The following is an 18,274-nucleotide window of genomic DNA, read 5'->3' as shown; positions in this document are numbered from 1 at the left end:
TTTTCCAGAGTTCTTCCTCCACCATTAATACTGGCCGCCAGGCATAGCATATCGTGTGGTGAAAAATGGCGTTAAACCCCACAACAACAACATAGAGGAGAGGATTCGTATATCTGATCGACCGTCTGATATACAGGATAAGTCTTTCCAGATGGAGCCAGATGTAGCTGCTCATTCTGGGTAAATGGATTGTTTCTTAACAGATCAGTCTTAGTCTGCATTGACAACATCCCTAAATGGGTAAACTTATTCACAATACCGTTTTCTAACTGTAATTGTACTACAACAAATACATTTTAAAACATTGTGTTTGTTGTGCTAACACTACTTCGAGTGAGAAAAAACCCTACAAATTAAACTTTACAAATGTTCAAGCTAATCTTTCAAATTTTGGGCCCATTGATTCCCTCGACTCATTCATAAAGGTATAAAAGTAATATCCGAGTTGTTTTTATCTTTTATTTTATTTTATTTTGTGAAATCAATAATCTTGACTGTCAACTCCATAACTGCACAAGGAATGTTTTTATTTCGATATACGTTTTCATGCCTGAAAGTGTGTTTTTGTGCGACAATAGTTATTGTGCTTAATCACAACATGTGTGAAAATAGGTACCATATTGAAAGATGGACAGTGAATTTATCATTTTATCATTAATTTTACTTTAGTTTCTTATTTATTTAAACTGCAAGGAAAGCAAATGAATAAAGTCCCAAAGCGAAACAACAGCAACAAAAAAGGAACAGCACTAATTAAACACCTAATATATCATGTGGCGGTAATTTTCATAAATATAAATAATGTCCGAATGTCTTGGCAAAGTATTCTAGATTCTCCCGAATATTCATGGTACATAATTTGATAGTTAATACGTGGCATTATGTAAATTTCCTACATAAAATAAGTTTTATCCTGACAGAGTTAAGTTCGTAAAACCGAATCTTCTCTGTTTTGGTACGCGTATATATAAACATTCAATTACCCGACAAAGCTATTAATCATCTAAACATAAAAAGTTTATTTGTTACTAAATTGTGTAAGGAAACCAAATGTATGGCATTTTGAAACTATGCATGTATCAGGAATATTACATTCGTGCAAACAGTTGAAGCCTTTTGCCATTTGAAACATTTTGCCATATACTCTTTACATTGATGATTTTGTTATTAAGGCACCATACCCAAGGTCAGTGACGGAAGAGTGAAACGAAAGGCTTGCTTGAAAACTCCATCGACTATATGCGATCATTTGTATTCATTTGACGATGAAATTGAAGTTATAAATTGTGGAACGCACATGCTCTACAAACTCTCTCCTGCGCCCTTTTCTTGGATTGCCTTTTGCTTTGGTGAGTAGGATAGCAAATCGAGAAGGAACATAGAAAAAACATCTGTCTTTCTTTATATATATATATATATATATATATATATATATATATATATATATATATATATATATATATATATATATATATATATATATATATATATATATATATATATATATATATATATATATATATATATATATATATATATATATATATATATATATATACATATATATATATATATATATATATATATATATATTCATTAAAACACTACTATCATACGGGTTAAAGAATTTTTAATTCGTACTCTAAGAAGATTTGAACACAGGACCGTTGTTAAATGGCATCCATCGCCTTGCCCCTACACTCACGAGCCCATACTCCCTCACGACTAAGCACGCATCACCAAAAATAATGTTACTCAATCGGTGTTATATGCACTCATGTGTACCAGACACACTCGTATGACAAACTAATAATTAATTATCATGTGTCCACACAGTCATTCCGGATTCCAATGAAAGAAAATTAATTATAGAGAAGTATAAATATACACCAGGCAGAACGGAACTTAATCTCCCTGGATTCCTATTGAAGAATGCTTGATAATAGCAGGCATAAGTAATATTTTAATACAAATATTACTATCATACAGGTTAGAGCAGATTTCATTTGTGCTCTATGGAGATTCGAACCCAGGTGCGCAGGAAAACGGCATCCATCGCATTGCCTGCACACACAAGCACATATTCCCTCATGACCAAGCACACATAACAAAATGATGTTACTCTATCGGTGTTATATGATAGTATTATTTGTATTAAACTATTAACTCTGCCTACTATTATCAAGCATTATTCTATAGGAATCCAGGAACAATAGTTTCCGTTCTGTGTGGTGTATATTTATAATTCTCTCTCTCTCTCTCTCTCTCTCTCTCTCTCTCTCTCTCTTGAATTTATTTGTCATGACAAAGGTTTTCAGAAGAATATATAATATTTCTGACTGTAATATATTATACATGTGCTAGTATTTGTAGAAACATAAGAGATACGTTTTCATCACTGAGTTCATGAATATGAAGAAATCCCCATAACAGTCTAGACTTGTCTCGATTTTCTGTCTTCACATAAAAAAGAACTATCTTTTGTTTATACAGACAAAGAAAGGCCAGGATGACTGCACTATCTTCAAATTTTCAAATATTTCGATCATCATTGTTGTTTTACGTTTCAATGACACCAGAAATTTATATAGTGCCGTCGCATTTAGAGTTAAGTGTCTTTTCCTAGCACACATCACAGTAACTGACAAGGTTTGATCTGAAGAGAGCATTCAAAATCGCACCATTTAGGAAATGAATCTCCGAGTATGACCACTGAGTCACCCTGGCTACCGTCTCCTTCACTTCCATATTATGACCCGTGGCTGCATTGAACCTAATCAACTTCCCTTTACCAAGCTTGGGGATCATTATATAGAAATCAAGCAAACTCAAAACACATATCGTTTCTTCAAACCAAACCCATGTTTTGTCATCTATGTTTAGAAGATTGTCACTGTCGGTAAATTGATGTTCTCTATACTAATTATCAAATGGGTGAAAGGTCACAATGGGATGGGACCATTATATCTCTTCTTTCGTTATAACTTATGGGCGTTTTCACATTAGTTAAACTACTGTGCTCCAAACCTGATTTCCTATTTTTAGATTGTTCCAGGTAGTTTTCGTTTTCTGCAGTTCAGTATTCCTGGCATTGAGCAATTGACCCGTAGATCACATAAAGTGTATATCCTGTTCACGCTTTTCGCCTTAAGTGTGTGTATATATATATATATATATATATATATATATATATATATATATATATATATATATATATATATATATATATATATATATATATATATATATATATATATATATATATATACATACATACATACATACATACATACATACATACATATTTCATAATTGATAATGTGCTAAATTTTGTCGTTGCACGAAAGTGGTCGGTAAGGTGCACATTTATGGCATGGGTCCACGCCATTTTTTTCTTTACCAGTTATTTTAATAAATCGTCAAAGGTGTGATGCAGTTCATTTTGGTAACAAGTAAGTTATCTAGCAGTGTGTTAATGATTGGTATTTGATGTGCACACTTGTTTAGTTCAACATTAATTAAAATTTTGGAGAAAAGGTAATAAAAAAGAACGAGAACTGGCTGATATAAGAAAATGAGTTGGACACTTTTTCATTTTGATTTTATTTTATGATCTTATTTCACTATTTGAGTAAACTCTCTCTGTACAATATTATCAATTCAATAAGCTATGTTAGAAATCAAGTATCCGTATCGTTCTAGATCCGACGGAGCCCTCAACCTACCGTGCTACAGTTGAGCCGGGGCTATCCTTCAGAGATCAGAAAGACGTAGCTGGGCGAACCTTCAAAAAACCACAATTGTATTTGCGTTGTCAGTTTAATGGAAACGAGACTGATGAATTGTTCTACTATGTGTCTTGGTAAACATTAAATTATCATGACATTAGTTTGTAGGTATTAATACGTATGCGTAATACAACCATCTTTTTGTCTGTAGAACTCTTTGCTGATGATTCTTTTGAAGACATGTACAATGTCAGCTTTAACGCATGTGCCCCAATCTATATTTATCATTACCCGCATAATTGATATTGAAGTTCGGTATGGATGGAACATAAACTATAAATATATGTATATATGACGGGTGTCAATTTTGTTTCGGTTCAGTTTGCATGAATTATAAAACCCTTGGACAAAAGGACAAAAACGTAAGTATGATCCGCTGTGATGCAGCTTGCATCGAAAACTTAGTTGTTTTCCTAGGGAATTGGAAGTGCACCGATTGGCTGAGTGGTCTAAAGCGCTCACCGTTCTGGATCAATGGAAATATCACTTTACGCACAATGGAGGCAGTACTTTAATAAATGAATACCAGTTAAATAACTTCTGTATCATTTGAAATGTGTGTTCTAGTTTTATCTTTTATTTCCTTTCAAGTGTAATAAACATAAATGCAATGTGTCCCTTTTAATTTCCATCTCACTCTTTCTGTGTGTGTTCTAGTCTCAGGCTCTTCTAACGTGGGTACGCGAGAAAGCTTGCCAGTAGCTTCTTGTGGGTCGGTGGTTCTTCCCGGGGTTTTTCAGGGTTCTTCCTCCACCAGTTATACTGGCCGCCATGTATACCCTATTTTGTGCTGAAACATTGTGTTAAACCGTACAAAAACAACAACAACAATATGTATTTGTGTGTGTGCATCTAACTTAAAATAGAGAGATTCATATTTATATTGATATTATCTATGAGCTCTTACTTTTGGCTTCATGTCAGGTATGTGAATGACCTGTTCCTTGTAAGAAAAGGGCCTGTTAAACTTTCTGCTATAAATGAGACCGATTTGTATGAGACTGAATTAATCCAGAGTGGCTACAAACTGGATATTAACGTGAGTATTAGCAAGTAATCATACTGTTAAAACATTAACATCAACATTTTTAGAACTTAAAGAGTCACGTTTCTTTGTTCATCTACAATAAGAAGAAAATGTCGAACATAAACTTGTGTATAGACATTTTTGTAAATATTCGCATGAAGTATATAGTCTTAAATCACTCAAACGATGCCACTATAGTTATAGTTGTACGTTTTTAATTGTGTTTAAATGCAGTTTTGCCCACTGTTGCTATCAGCAGTCACGACTGCACTTTGAATATATCTCTCCGTATTGTTTTCATTGGAAGTAGAACTAAATTGAGGACTTGTAACAAATGTTTCTGCATAATACCTATCATGATCCTTACAATACCACCACCACCATCACCATCAGCATCATCATTATCATGATCAACATCTAATGTATGGATCAATATAACTCAAGTAGATACTACAATATCAAAAGTACATGTAGACATAAGTTATGTTCGTCATAAATTGGATTTTGGGCCAGCAACTCGTGATGGTTTTTAAATTATTAAAAACATGTCTTGACGACATTATACAAGATGCGACGTGCGAATGTAATCTCTGATGAACCATCTATAATTAATCATCGCACTACATTTCCGTTAATTACAAATGTATTTGGTGCTCGTTTCCAGGTATAAAAGGGACGTTTGGTTCTATAGCAAAGCTGGCCTTAGCATATTAAATGAGATTATCTTAAAACAAAATTGGGGAAGTGTATTTCAAAAGTTGTTGCAACTGAAATGAAGACTCAGAAAGATTTACCTTCCTATTTACAGATCTTGTTAACAAATGTGCTCATTCATAAATATAATTATAATGTAAAGCAATAAATGTTGGTGTGTCCGTAAATTGCGCTGAATCATACGAAGGTGAGGTTAGATAGAGGGGAAATTGTTAAACAAAATAATAGTAATCCAACCTATGAGCATAATTGGAAAGCTCATAAATTAGGCAAACAACATATAATACAACAGTGAGGGAGTATGGGTTCGTGTGTGGAGGCTAGGCGATTGGTGACATTTATCCGTGGACTAGGGTTCGAATCTCCGCAGAGTAAGAATTAAAAATTATCTAACCTGTATAATAGTATTATTTGTATTAAAATAATAATTCCGCTTACTATTATCAAGCAAACTTCTATAGGAATCCAGTGAAGCACGTTCCGTTCCGTCTGGTGTATATTTATATTTGTCTATAATTAAGTTTGTATACCTTGATTTATTTCATAGGAATTGGGAATGACTGTGTAGACACATGCAAATTAATTACTAGGTCGTCATGCGAGTCTGTCTGTTACACAGGAGTACATGTAGCACCGACTGAGTAAAATCACATTTAGTGAAGTGTTCTTAGTCGTGAGGGAATATTCATATGTGTGCAGGCAAGGCGATTGGTGCCGTTTACTCCCGGAGTACGAATTGCAAATTATCTAACCTGTTTGATAGTATTATGTGTTTTCAAATATTAATTATGCCTACTGTTATCAAGCATTCTTCTATAGGAATCAAGGGATAGCACATACCGTTCTGTCTGGTGTAAATTTATAGTTCTACCAAGTGCAGAGTATCAATTCAAAAGTATGCTTCATGGTATAGCAGTGTTAGGGACCAGCTTCGCACTGCTAAAAGAGACCGCCGTAAAACTGAGAGGCTTTGGCTTTCCACCAGACTGATTATCCATAAGCAAATATATGAAGCCGCTAGAAAGAATGTCACAAATATAGTCCATGCAGCGAAATCAGCCCACTACACTACTAAGATCATGGAGAGTTCCAGCTGCAAAGAGCTCTTCGAGATTACTAACAAGCTAATCTCAAGGACAAAATCTACAACACTTCCAACTACCTTCTCTCCAGTCGACCTTATGGACATGTTTGCAAATATATTCTGTGACAAAGTACAAACCATTAGAGATAGGCTTGACACCACAATTTCAGTTGAATCATCTTCACCATACAGTTGAGATACAGAATTTGAGCGACAACCATTATCACCATTTGAACCTCTCTCTATGGATGTCCTACGTACAATCCTGATGAAGAGTGCACCAAAGTCATGTGAACTTGATTCAATTCCAACATCACAGCTGACTGAGTGCTTGGATCCAGTTTTGCCTTCACTAACTGATGTTATTAATACCTCTCTCTCATCGGGAGAATTCCCATCATTTTTCAAAACTGTCATTGTAAAGCCTTTGCTGCCGAAACCAACACTAGACCATAACGGTTTAAAGAACTACCGCCCAGTTTCTAATATCCCATTCATATAAAACTCTTAGAAAAGGGTGTTCTATCCCAGCTTGCATCTCATCTAAATTCAAACATTCTTTTTAGCAATGTACAATCTGCATATCGCCCTTGCCACAGTACTGAAACTACTCTTCTAAAAGTAGTTAATGACATTCTCTCTGCGTTGGATAGTGGAAAGATTACAGTCCTCGCCCTCCTTGATTTGTCTGCAGCATTTGACACAATAAACCATGATATATTACTTCACCGTCTCCAACATGTATTTCGCATTCATGATACGGCCTTGCTGTGGTTCAAGTCCTACTTGGCCAACACGACACATATTGTATCTGCAAATGGAATACACTCCAACCCAGTTTATCTATGTTGTGGTGTTGCAGAGGGGTCTGTTCTTGGACCTATTCTCTTCACTCTGTACACTCAGTCGCTCTCAAGTGTCATAGATCATCATCTAGTGTCTCACCAATTGTACGCTGATGACACCCAAATATACAAATCTAGCCACCCAAATTAAGTCGATGCTACCATCCAAAGTGTAGAGAGGTGCATTTATGATGTGAAATCATGGATGACATGTAATAAGCTGCAGATGAATGATTCTTATCACAACACAAAGACTTTCTCATTCACATCCTTTACTCTCAAAAAATTAATACCAGCAACACCAACATTAAATTCATACAATCAGTACGAAACCTAGGTGTTACTCTATACAGTACTCTCACATTGCACCAACATGTCATGAACGTATGCAAGGATGCATATCTTGAGCTGTGACGCATCAGCTCAATTCGCAAATATCGTTCAGTTGATGTCACTAAAACACTTGTGTGTTCATTAGTACTTTCAAGACTGGACTATTGTAACTCAATTCTGTCTGGTTCATCTCACTATCTGCTCCAGAAACTTCAAATAGTTCAAAACACAACTGCTCGGATCATACTTACAGTACCACGATTAGAGCACACCTCCCCGCTGATCTGTACCCTACACTGGCTATTCATTCGATCCCGAATCAAACACAAACATTTGTTTTCTGTGCTACGTTTCACTGTCGGACTCTAGTCCAACATTCCTATCTGACCTCACCCGTGTGTACACACCAGCAATATACTTACGCTCCTCTTCTGACAATCGTATACTCATTATTCCTACGATGAAAACAAAGTCATATGGAAAGCGTTCTTTTGCATACCAGGCCCAGCCACGTGGAATGAACTGCGCACTGAGCTTAGACAAAAGGAGACAATGATCACATTCAAGAGGGCTCTCAAACTCACTTATTTCGACTGCAATTATAAACTTAAAGACTGAATAATGTTTCCTACCTAAAATATTCTCAGCATGTTTTTTTAACGTTTTCTAATTTCATGGTGTTTGTTTTTGTAATCATAACATTAGATGTATTAATCTTATATGTGTTGTCTAATGTTGTAAAGCGCTTAGAGCTTCTAAGGATTAGGCGCTATACAAAGTCCTCATTATTATTAATATTATTATTCCAAACTAAATCCAAAAACATAGATCCATCATTGCACAACAACAACATTATTACTGCGCATATACCTTCACCCAGATAAATTAGACCTTAATAGCGCGCTCGACCTAATAAAATCAAAAGTGCTGGCGTCTGCGTCCATTGTTTGTTTACAATAGAAATTAATTTCTTTATACACGTTAATGCAATATGTGTATTTGCACGCTCTGTAAAGTCAAAAGAGAAATAAAATGAGCATATATATATATATATATTTGAGAATATAAAATGAGGAATGGGAACTAAATAAAATATTATTTTGAGATATCACAGTATATACATTGCTTTAGACAATGCTAACTGTTTTGAGGTCCAATAAATACAATCGTAGTATGAAAACATTAGATTTAGATTATTTTTATTATTATTTGTCTTATTATTATTATTATTAGTAGCAGTAGTAGTAGTAATAGTAGTAGTAGTAGTAGTAGTAGTAGTAGTAGTATAATGAAATATCAAAGCGTAACCGAAAGATCGTGAATCTCTTGCACGGATAACTAATGCAGCCTATATTTGGCATTGCTGTCATAAAACTATTAGTGTAGGGCAGGTGTGTCACTCGTAAATATATAATTACAATTATCTTCTAATCACGTGCTATACCTGAATAATGCTTTAAGCTACTTGCATTAATAATATATATTTTGAGATATTCTTTCCTTGAAGATTAACTGCATTATCAACTCAAGCAAGAATAGAGAAGACACTACCGGTAACTCAACGACAAGTCTCCAGTTTTGGCTTGGAATAAGGGTAGTTATCCAGTTTAAATAGTTCGCCCTATTTTGTACAATATATGTTAATGAACTGTAAAAAGAGAACATTCACAAATGAGTGCAATCTCAATAAGGAAGAAGAAAGTAATTAGTTGATGATCTAATTCGTCATGACTAGAAATATTCAGGATAAAGAACAGTATTTTCCTTATAAAAAACATAGACTGGATTGTATTATAATGCCTTTAGGGTTTGTGTTTGTGCGTGTGAGTGTGTGTATGTGTATGTGTGTATTCGAACTCAGAGCAACCAAACATTTAACAAATTACGAACCAATAGTAATAGTGTCTTCATCGAACGTTTGATAAAATCAGAATTTCTATCGTTGCTTTCAAATCAATATCATGCACATAGGTCCATAAAAATATCATAATTTTTTAAATTAAAATATAGGAGGTATTGTATTTTAACACAGACAAAATCAATGAATGTCTCATATTTGCAATATTCCTCGATGCTGGTTCACTATAGTATTCTCGAATAGATTCTTATAAGTATTGATCGCTAATTTTATATAAATTATCACATATCTTGAAACTAGATGTTTAATGACATTAATTCTTCAAACAGTTTGTTTCAGTAATATACAAAATAAATTATTGTCACAATCTAATAAAATGTTCGTATCTTTGCAAATTAGTTTTGACTTTAACTACGATGTGCAAATACATGATTTAGTATATGCATGTATGTTAATCATTTTTAGATATTATCGAATAGATTTTAATCTTACTAGTGTTATTTGCATTGCAATAATTATATATAAGATGTATTATTTTTTAGTGTGAAATACTGTATCTCTAAACTTATTTGTTTTACCAATGCATCTATAGAACCGAATACTTTTTATATACAGTATGTTCCATAATGTTAATACTTTACATTAATTTATAAAGTAAATGCAAAATAGCAACACTATAAAATGTTATCTTGCGATGTCCCAATTATGACTGGGCAATCACAACATAATGCTTTAATTGCATAGGTTCTGAATCCAACCGTGAACATGATACAAGGATCGACAACTACTATACAACTGCAGCCAACCTTTCCATTCGGATGTTCATCCAAGTCTAACGATCGAAACCCACAAGCCAAGTGCTTGTTGTCAGTCCATGTGTTTGATCCGGACGATTCCAATGACTGTAAAGGTAGCAGCATTTCTGTCCAGGAAGGTCAGAGATGTGGAGTTCAAATCTCCGGATTTTATCATCATCAATGGACACCTGGAGTTATTTACAACAATGTGACGGAACTGAAAATTACTACTAGAGATTCTAACGATTATCAACTGGGACGAAACAGATTCGTGTTGAAACTCTTAACAAAAGGCATTGGATTGAACGATATTTTACAGGGGACCTATATCAATAATATAATCGTATGTATGGCTAAAAATGATGGAAAAGATATAATGAAAACAGCAAACTGCAAACTCCCGTATAAGCATACATACATACATACATACATACATACATACATACATACATGCATACATACATACATACATACATACATACATACATACATACATACATACATACATACATACATACATGCATACATACATACATACATGCAAGCTATTTACAGATATAAGTGATTTTTGAGTGGCTCAGGACGAATCAGTGTCTATAAATAAATAGCTTTTGAGAATCCTGCGTGCATTACAAGTAACTGTAGAAGTGTTAAACTAATTTAAAAATTGCGTTCTCCTGTTTATTGTTTTTATTTTACTTTTGCTTTTGAAATTAAAATGTACGATTCAATGATTCTGAATTAGCGCCATGTCGGCCTATTCTGCGCGTCGTGTAATTCTGCGCAACGATACGTCATTTGTGTAAACATTTTATCACGTGCTATTTTGGGTCAAAAATCCATTTTGTATCCAAAAAGAAGAATCGTACATTAAATAAGAAAAGTAATATTCATCTAGGCGTACAAAAATACCCCACATTTGGACTCGAAATGCACATAAAAATGTGATTTCGAAATGGCAACGTGAAGACCTACTATATGATGTTTTTGAACGTGTAACCCAGAAATTTTGATTTACTATGAATCTTTTAGAATCATACAAATAAATACATTATATAAAATATGCAAATGTGTACCTTAAAACAAAACTGTATTTTTATCCAAGTTTCCAATTTCGCAAGACGTTGTCCCACACGTACAAAATCGTCGACTACCCTACGTGTCTACCTGCCGCTAAAACTTAAATTCTCAACAAATTCAGAGGTGTATAGTCTGTTTCTAAATTCTGTAGTAATTTTCCCCATCAGTAATACGTAAACACATTACATTCCATTCATTGTTGGTTCTCTTCCACGTAACAGCTTATTTTTCATAAAAAAATTGAACTTTACTAACATTTTTACAAGAACAGCTTAGTTTGCTTGATATCTCTTACCATTAATTGGCATTGTTATGTTTAATTTTGTAAAACAAGCTATGAACCTGACCTAAATACTCGACTGAACTGCTAACAGAAACAGTCCAAAGTAATATATTTCCTTTCTATAGCAAGATGGATAAACATTACATCTTTTCAAAGCTATGCGCAGAATAGGCCGATATATCGCGAGTCAGGAAAACAGGGTGGTGGTATCGCCTGTGTCAAAAATTAATATTATTTTGAATATAATATTCTGGTAACAATTGCATATTTTCAAATGGTAAGCATTGCTGTATTTTATTTTTGTCAATCGTTCGAACTCGGTATGCGTTTTGCTTCAATATTGGAAACGAAAACCTTAGGTGCGCACAAATGCCCAACAGCAATATATATATATATATATCGAATTTTGTTTCAGGTCACAACGTCCACTGTGTCATCATGGCAAGCAAAGACGTGCTACTCATATGTAGACCCACACATGAGATCATTTGATGGAAGGTTTGTAAACTGTTTGGCCTAAAGATTTATCCAAAGAATATTAGCTGGTCACTCTTTTGTTGATGTGTCCGTACACGGCTCGGACAGTTATTTGGGGAGTTTACTTCACTACATCGAGGCCTTTGTGTGTGGAAAATGAAAACGAGATTTCAGTGTGAAATGTAATGCTTGTTTAAGCTTGTTTTTAGTATACATTAGAGGCCTATTATCTAACTTGATTATGCTTATGATACCGGAGTATGATCGTCTGAATGATGCTTATTAGTGTGTATACAAATGTTTGTTGTTTTCATATTTTCTTTTCACTATCTGGGATGCATTTTAAATATGCTCATTATCAGACATGCTATGGTATACAGTGCACTGATGGTCAAGGCATAACAAAAAGACTTTTCAAATTATAACGCATTCATCTTTAATAATAAGAAACACTGTTTCATAGTAAATTATCACAACATCCAATCCACACACTTTCTAATGCAAGACAAGCAAAAGGCGAAAACAAATATAAATATAATCGTGAAGGGGATATAAATTAGCCATCTCCTATCGTTACGTATGATTTCACTGTAAAGTGTAAACGATGAAGAAAGTATTATAGGTTACAGGTGCAAAGAATGGTATATCATCAAATCTAGACAAACTGAAACATAATGGTACTTAGAAATTATAATGATGCATGAGTTGGGGAAAAGTGGTATAAAGAATCACCGAAATTTATCTTGAAAAGTTACATGTTTGATGCATTGAAAGTTAAAACTATAAGAATATGGTTCAATTGCTTTATCCAGAATGACAAAACTTAAACTATGCTACGTATTCGTCTTGAAACAAATGTCAATAGATATGGGAAGATATGAAGACATAAGATGTGATCTGTAAATGTCCAACCTTTGCATTGTCCACGGGATTAATGAGGATGCTATTTTATGTCCTATTTATGAAGCTGACAATTGGATTCGTTTAGTTCATACATGACTATAGCCGTATATTTATACAAACCTCTTATATATCAATATATATTTTCGAACTAAAGACTAAAATGGGTTTTAATGCTGTTTCCTTTTTCAAAGTTGATAGCTACATAATGTTACACTTTTTCAGATATTATGAAAACCAAAATATTGGTGTATTTGTCCTCTACCGTCATAGATCAAGCAAACAAGAGGTAACACACAAGGCTGAAGTATATAGTTTTACATAAGATGTTTCAGTGTATCAATCTTTCAATAAAATGCAGTTGGAAAATACAAGCACAAAGACAAGAAAACAGAAACAATTGTTCTGTACTACCTGGTATTATACAGTTTATTTACGTTTGGGCTTTCTTGTGTTAGTTTCGATTGTTTATTTTATTTTAATGAAGCATGTTCTCAATAGGGAAATGTACAGATATTAAATCATATGCTTGTTAGGATAATAAAGCCGTGTACTGCCTTCGCCAATGTAATACATTTTCGAATTTATAATTTGGTATTCATTTTGTACAAGGTAACGATTAACATCCCAACTTCTGCAGCAAACATGAACATGTTAGTTTACATCACACTCCAGTTTACTCGTTTCAAGTATATATTTGCTCTTGTTTTTCCTTGGCATCTGCAGGAATCTACATTTTGAAATATCCGAAAATTTACAAACTGTCTTTTGGTTGTCATTTGTTCTACAATTATACTAAAGATGTGCACTAAATAGGACATGGGAACTAGATGTAATTGTCTCTTGTGAGTAATCATTATATGGTGTGTGTTAGGTTTTGAAAAGCTAGTTTGCTTACCAAGCGAATCACATACCGATATAAACATTTACAGCATGTCCGGTAGTTTCCTTAGATGTTCATGTTGACTCTGTAGCATTAACGGTGTTTATTTGGTATTTCTATTCAAACATCACAGCAGTATTTTGTCTCGCAAACCAATACTTTCCTCATTACAGGTTCAGATGAAAACAAAACAATGCAATAATGTTGCAACTTGTGCATGTGCAGTGGCTGTGCGAGCAGGAGGAGATATATTTTTAATTGACCTCTGCAGAAGTCCAGCTCTCATAAAACATGTTTCCTGCAAGGATAATATTCTTGACGTCAGACAAGAAAATGCATATTCTTATAAGGTGACTTTATTTTTAAGCGTTTATGCTGCAAATGAGAGCTATAACGTACGTCATAAAAATCCCCATACTGAAAATACGAACACACACACACACACACACACACACACCACGCGAATGTTAATATATCATCAGTCGTCAGCTTCGGTTGTGAGAGTCCGGATTAGGTAATATAATTTATGTTTGTTATTTATAACTCTGAATAGAAATATAACGGTTTTAATCACCGAACTGAAGAAATAAAAAAGTATCAAAATGATGCTAGTTAAATTGCACGTGAAGTTTATTTTATATTTTTGAATGAAGGAATACAACGTTCGTAATCTACATACATTGATGCGAAATACGAGGTGTAGATCAAAGGGTGATCAGCAATATATCCAATCTTATATTTCCTAGGATAGTTATACATGCAATCGTTACTTAGTATGTGATGCTTGACTAAACATAACTGGTAACTAACATATTTTGCTATGGCACGTATATGACATTGCTTGAACAATTTAGAATCCAAATAATCGGGCTCGATGCATGTTACGTATATTGTATATTCATTGGTACAATCGGGATTACAAGTGATTTCCAATTGAATTACCAAATCATTTTCTGTAGAATCTAATTATTCCTACGAAGTACTTTCGATGATCTTTAAAATTAATTAACTCCACTGTGATGGCGGATGTTTTGAATGGCGTTTGAAAACTTCATATAATTAAAGTTTCTAATATAACTGACACGTAACAGCTCAAATCACAAGTGATACAAAATATTAATATACTGGAAACGTTGATCCTCCAGAAATGTTCCTACACTATTTGATTTTTACATGTTCTGGACAAATATATGTATTCTGGTTGAGTGTCATTTTTATTAGGAAATTAATATTCTACCATTATCACACGAAAATAAAGAACCCACGCAAAGATGAATGCTTATTTAAGATACAACACAAAGTAAACTCTCATAATACACTAAATATTGTGTTGTAGTCTAATGTTCCAACAATACTGCAGTTTTATCAACATCAGCCTCTCCAAACGAATTAATGTTACCATGTCCTTTTCAGTATAAAATGTGTGTATATAATTAAATTACCTACGGTGTACAGTAACCAACAAATTATCAGTATAATATATTTTTATTAAAGATCTATATGCCCCTTGGGACCATGGTGTCAGTTGCAATAAATAACTGGTGGGGATACGAATCAACCTTAAATTTGAATATCTACCCGTCTGTGAAGGATGTGCAAGAAACACAAGGACTATGTGGTGTGCTGAATGATAATCAAGACGATGATTTTATGACGTCAGATGGATCCTTAGTATATGATAATAACGTTTTCTCTGTGTCTTGGAGGTAATTAAATATGTTACTGTAAAATGTTATTTAAAAATCCAAGTAAGTCAAGTGACCTTATGATGTTTTGAGGTCTTTAATTCAGTTTCTACACACACACACACACACACACACACACACATTGAAACAGAACACAAATGCTTACGCTATGGTGGGGCATAATTTAACATTCCGCTATAGGCCGCAAAACATAATCTATAATCGATAATGCAAGGTATGTACATCTATGGATTTCAATTTATAAATTAACCTTCTGATACCAAGAATATGAGAATATATATGGACTTTTGGTTATGTAGAATGAAACCTGAAGATTAAACCATCATGAAAAATTGTAACATGTCTCCAGCAGGATATTAAATACACATTCCTTCATTCACGTTTCGTTATATGTACCATGAGCGTATATATTTACTATACTGTTAAAAAATATAGTTACACCAGCAATGTTGCTCATGTATTGAAATAAATGAACCAAAATCAAGTCGTGCCATGGAGAAAGGCAATTTAAGACAACATATTACAAACAATTGCACTATTTCTTTCTTACTTTCATGCATCTTACAATATATCCGGTTTGTTTTGCCATGATGATATAAATGTAATACATTAAACATGCTTAGGTGGTCACTTTATCTACTGAGCAAATACCATAAAGACGATTATACATATTTTGGGCGTTCTCATACTCACAAAAACACTTCTATACAACGGACAACAGTCAATAATGAACAGCATTTCGTGAAAGCTTGAGAATAATGTAAAGAGAGAGGTACAATATATATCATCATGTAAGTAAAAGAAACAAAAATGATATAATCTGTTAATGTTTATTCGTGTTTTCTAATGCAAGTTGTCATATTATCATTCTTTATATTATTATTATTATTATCATTATTATTATTATTATTATTATTATTATTACTGAAGGATAAATCAGGTGCAGTCTTTCTTCGATCCAGAAAATCACAATCCTGACGAATGGGACGAACAATCTCTCTTTTGTGTTTGTCCTGCTGCTTTGATAATGGCAACACTCGAGAGTAATTCATCAGAAAGTGAGTTCGTTCCTCTGTGCTCAGCAAGCCTTTCTCTGTCCTGTAATAAAAAATCAGAAGTAAAAGGTGAAAAATACCAGTCTTGCAAAATCAAAACAAAAAGGTCCAAACAGTCAATGACCAAAGAGATCGAAAGGATTTTAAGAACAGAAGTCGTGCACGGTGACATAAAGAGTCATAATGTACAAAAGGTAGGTGAACAAAAACAAACATCTAAAGAAGAGTGTCTCTTTCATGACTAATAAATGTGTAGACTTGTTCGCTGTACATTTATACTATGTCTCACATATCCTTCCTTACACAAATATAATTGTAATACTATGAAGAATTGCTTTCTTTGCTACATTTAACACAATTAAATGACTGTAAATGTTCAGTAAAATTGAATAACGTGAGTTACTAATTAAACTAAGAAAAGGAAAAATTAGATGTATCATTTATTACTTGCAAATGTTTTATTTTATTCAATCTTAATAAAATATATATAGATCAAAAACCTTTCCTTGATTTCGACCGATCGTCCAACAACAATAATAATAATAATAATAATAATAATAATAAGGAGTAGTAGTAATAATAATAATAACATTAGTAGTATTTAAAGTGTTCTAACGATTATTGCAACATGTATTAATGCATTTTCTTAAATCACTTTGAAATTACTTCCTGTCGTAACATAAATAATAAACAACCTGTACAACGTGTAATAAACCTTAACCACTCCACTATATTTTATGTTGACTAAATTGTCTTTGTAGTATCAATACTTTAATAAAATAAAGAAATATCACTTGTTGCTTCTAAACTCATACCAAGCGGGAAATATTTGATTCCACTTATATCATTGTCTGAACAATTACTTACATATTATGTCGAGATAAAACTAAGTCTAAATACCGTGGATAGGAAATCAAGATTCGATCATTATTCTAAATTGAACTAATTTGTATCATAATACGAAAGTGGCCCCGATGCATATACACGAGTCTAGCCATTGTCGTCTCATTTTTTGTAATAATATCTCCCCAAGTAATTACATTTGTATGATATTTTTGGATTATTATTATTATTTTTATTATTATTTTTATTATTATTATTATTATTATTATTATTATTATTAAATTTGTGACCGCTCCGGTGGCCTAGCGGTTAGAGCGTCAGCTTCGGATGCGGGAGGTCGTGGGTTCGATCCCCGGCCGAGCCATACCAAAGACTTACAAAAACGGTATTAACAGCTGCCTCGCTTGGCGCTCAGCATTAAGAGATTAGTGTTAGGACTGGTTGGCCTGGTGTCAGGATAATGTGACTGGGTGGGACATCATGCTACATGTCTGCGGCATGATGCCCCAGTGCTAGACATCACTATAAACTGCCACATTAATGAAGTTCTTTTCTATTCTCCCAACACACAATTACCTTAATATCTTTCATTCAAAACTTC

At 33.5% G+C, this 18,274-nt stretch overlaps 1 protein-coding gene across 1 annotated transcript; it reads left to right on the top strand.

The window, feature by feature from the left end:
• Window positions 1-1,213: 1,213 nt before the first annotated feature.
• Window positions 1,214-15,462, top strand: LOC149799433 (von Willebrand factor D and EGF domain-containing protein-like). Its single transcript, XM_089958195.1, has 9 exons — window positions 1,214-1,349; window positions 3,703-3,862; window positions 4,713-4,827; window positions 9,299-9,385; window positions 10,394-10,789; window positions 12,225-12,307; window positions 13,412-13,475; window positions 14,243-14,419; window positions 15,406-15,462. The coding sequence occupies exons 1-9, from the start codon at window positions 1,298-1,300 to the stop codon at window positions 15,460-15,462; spliced, it is 1,191 nt and encodes a 396-aa protein (XP_089814321.1). The 5' UTR covers window positions 1,214-1,297.
• The last annotated feature ends 2,812 nt before the right edge of the window (window positions 15,463-18,274 follow it).

Source organism: Sinohyriopsis cumingii, chromosome 5 (genome assembly GCF_028554795.1).
Source record: "Sinohyriopsis cumingii isolate HCF-2022 chromosome 5, ASM2855479v2, whole genome shotgun sequence".
In the NCBI taxonomy this organism is placed as follows: Eukaryota; Metazoa; Mollusca; class Bivalvia; order Unionida; family Unionidae; genus Sinohyriopsis; species Sinohyriopsis cumingii.
The sequence above is the reverse complement of the archived record's forward strand: the minus strand, read 5'-3'. Positions and strand labels throughout refer to the sequence as shown.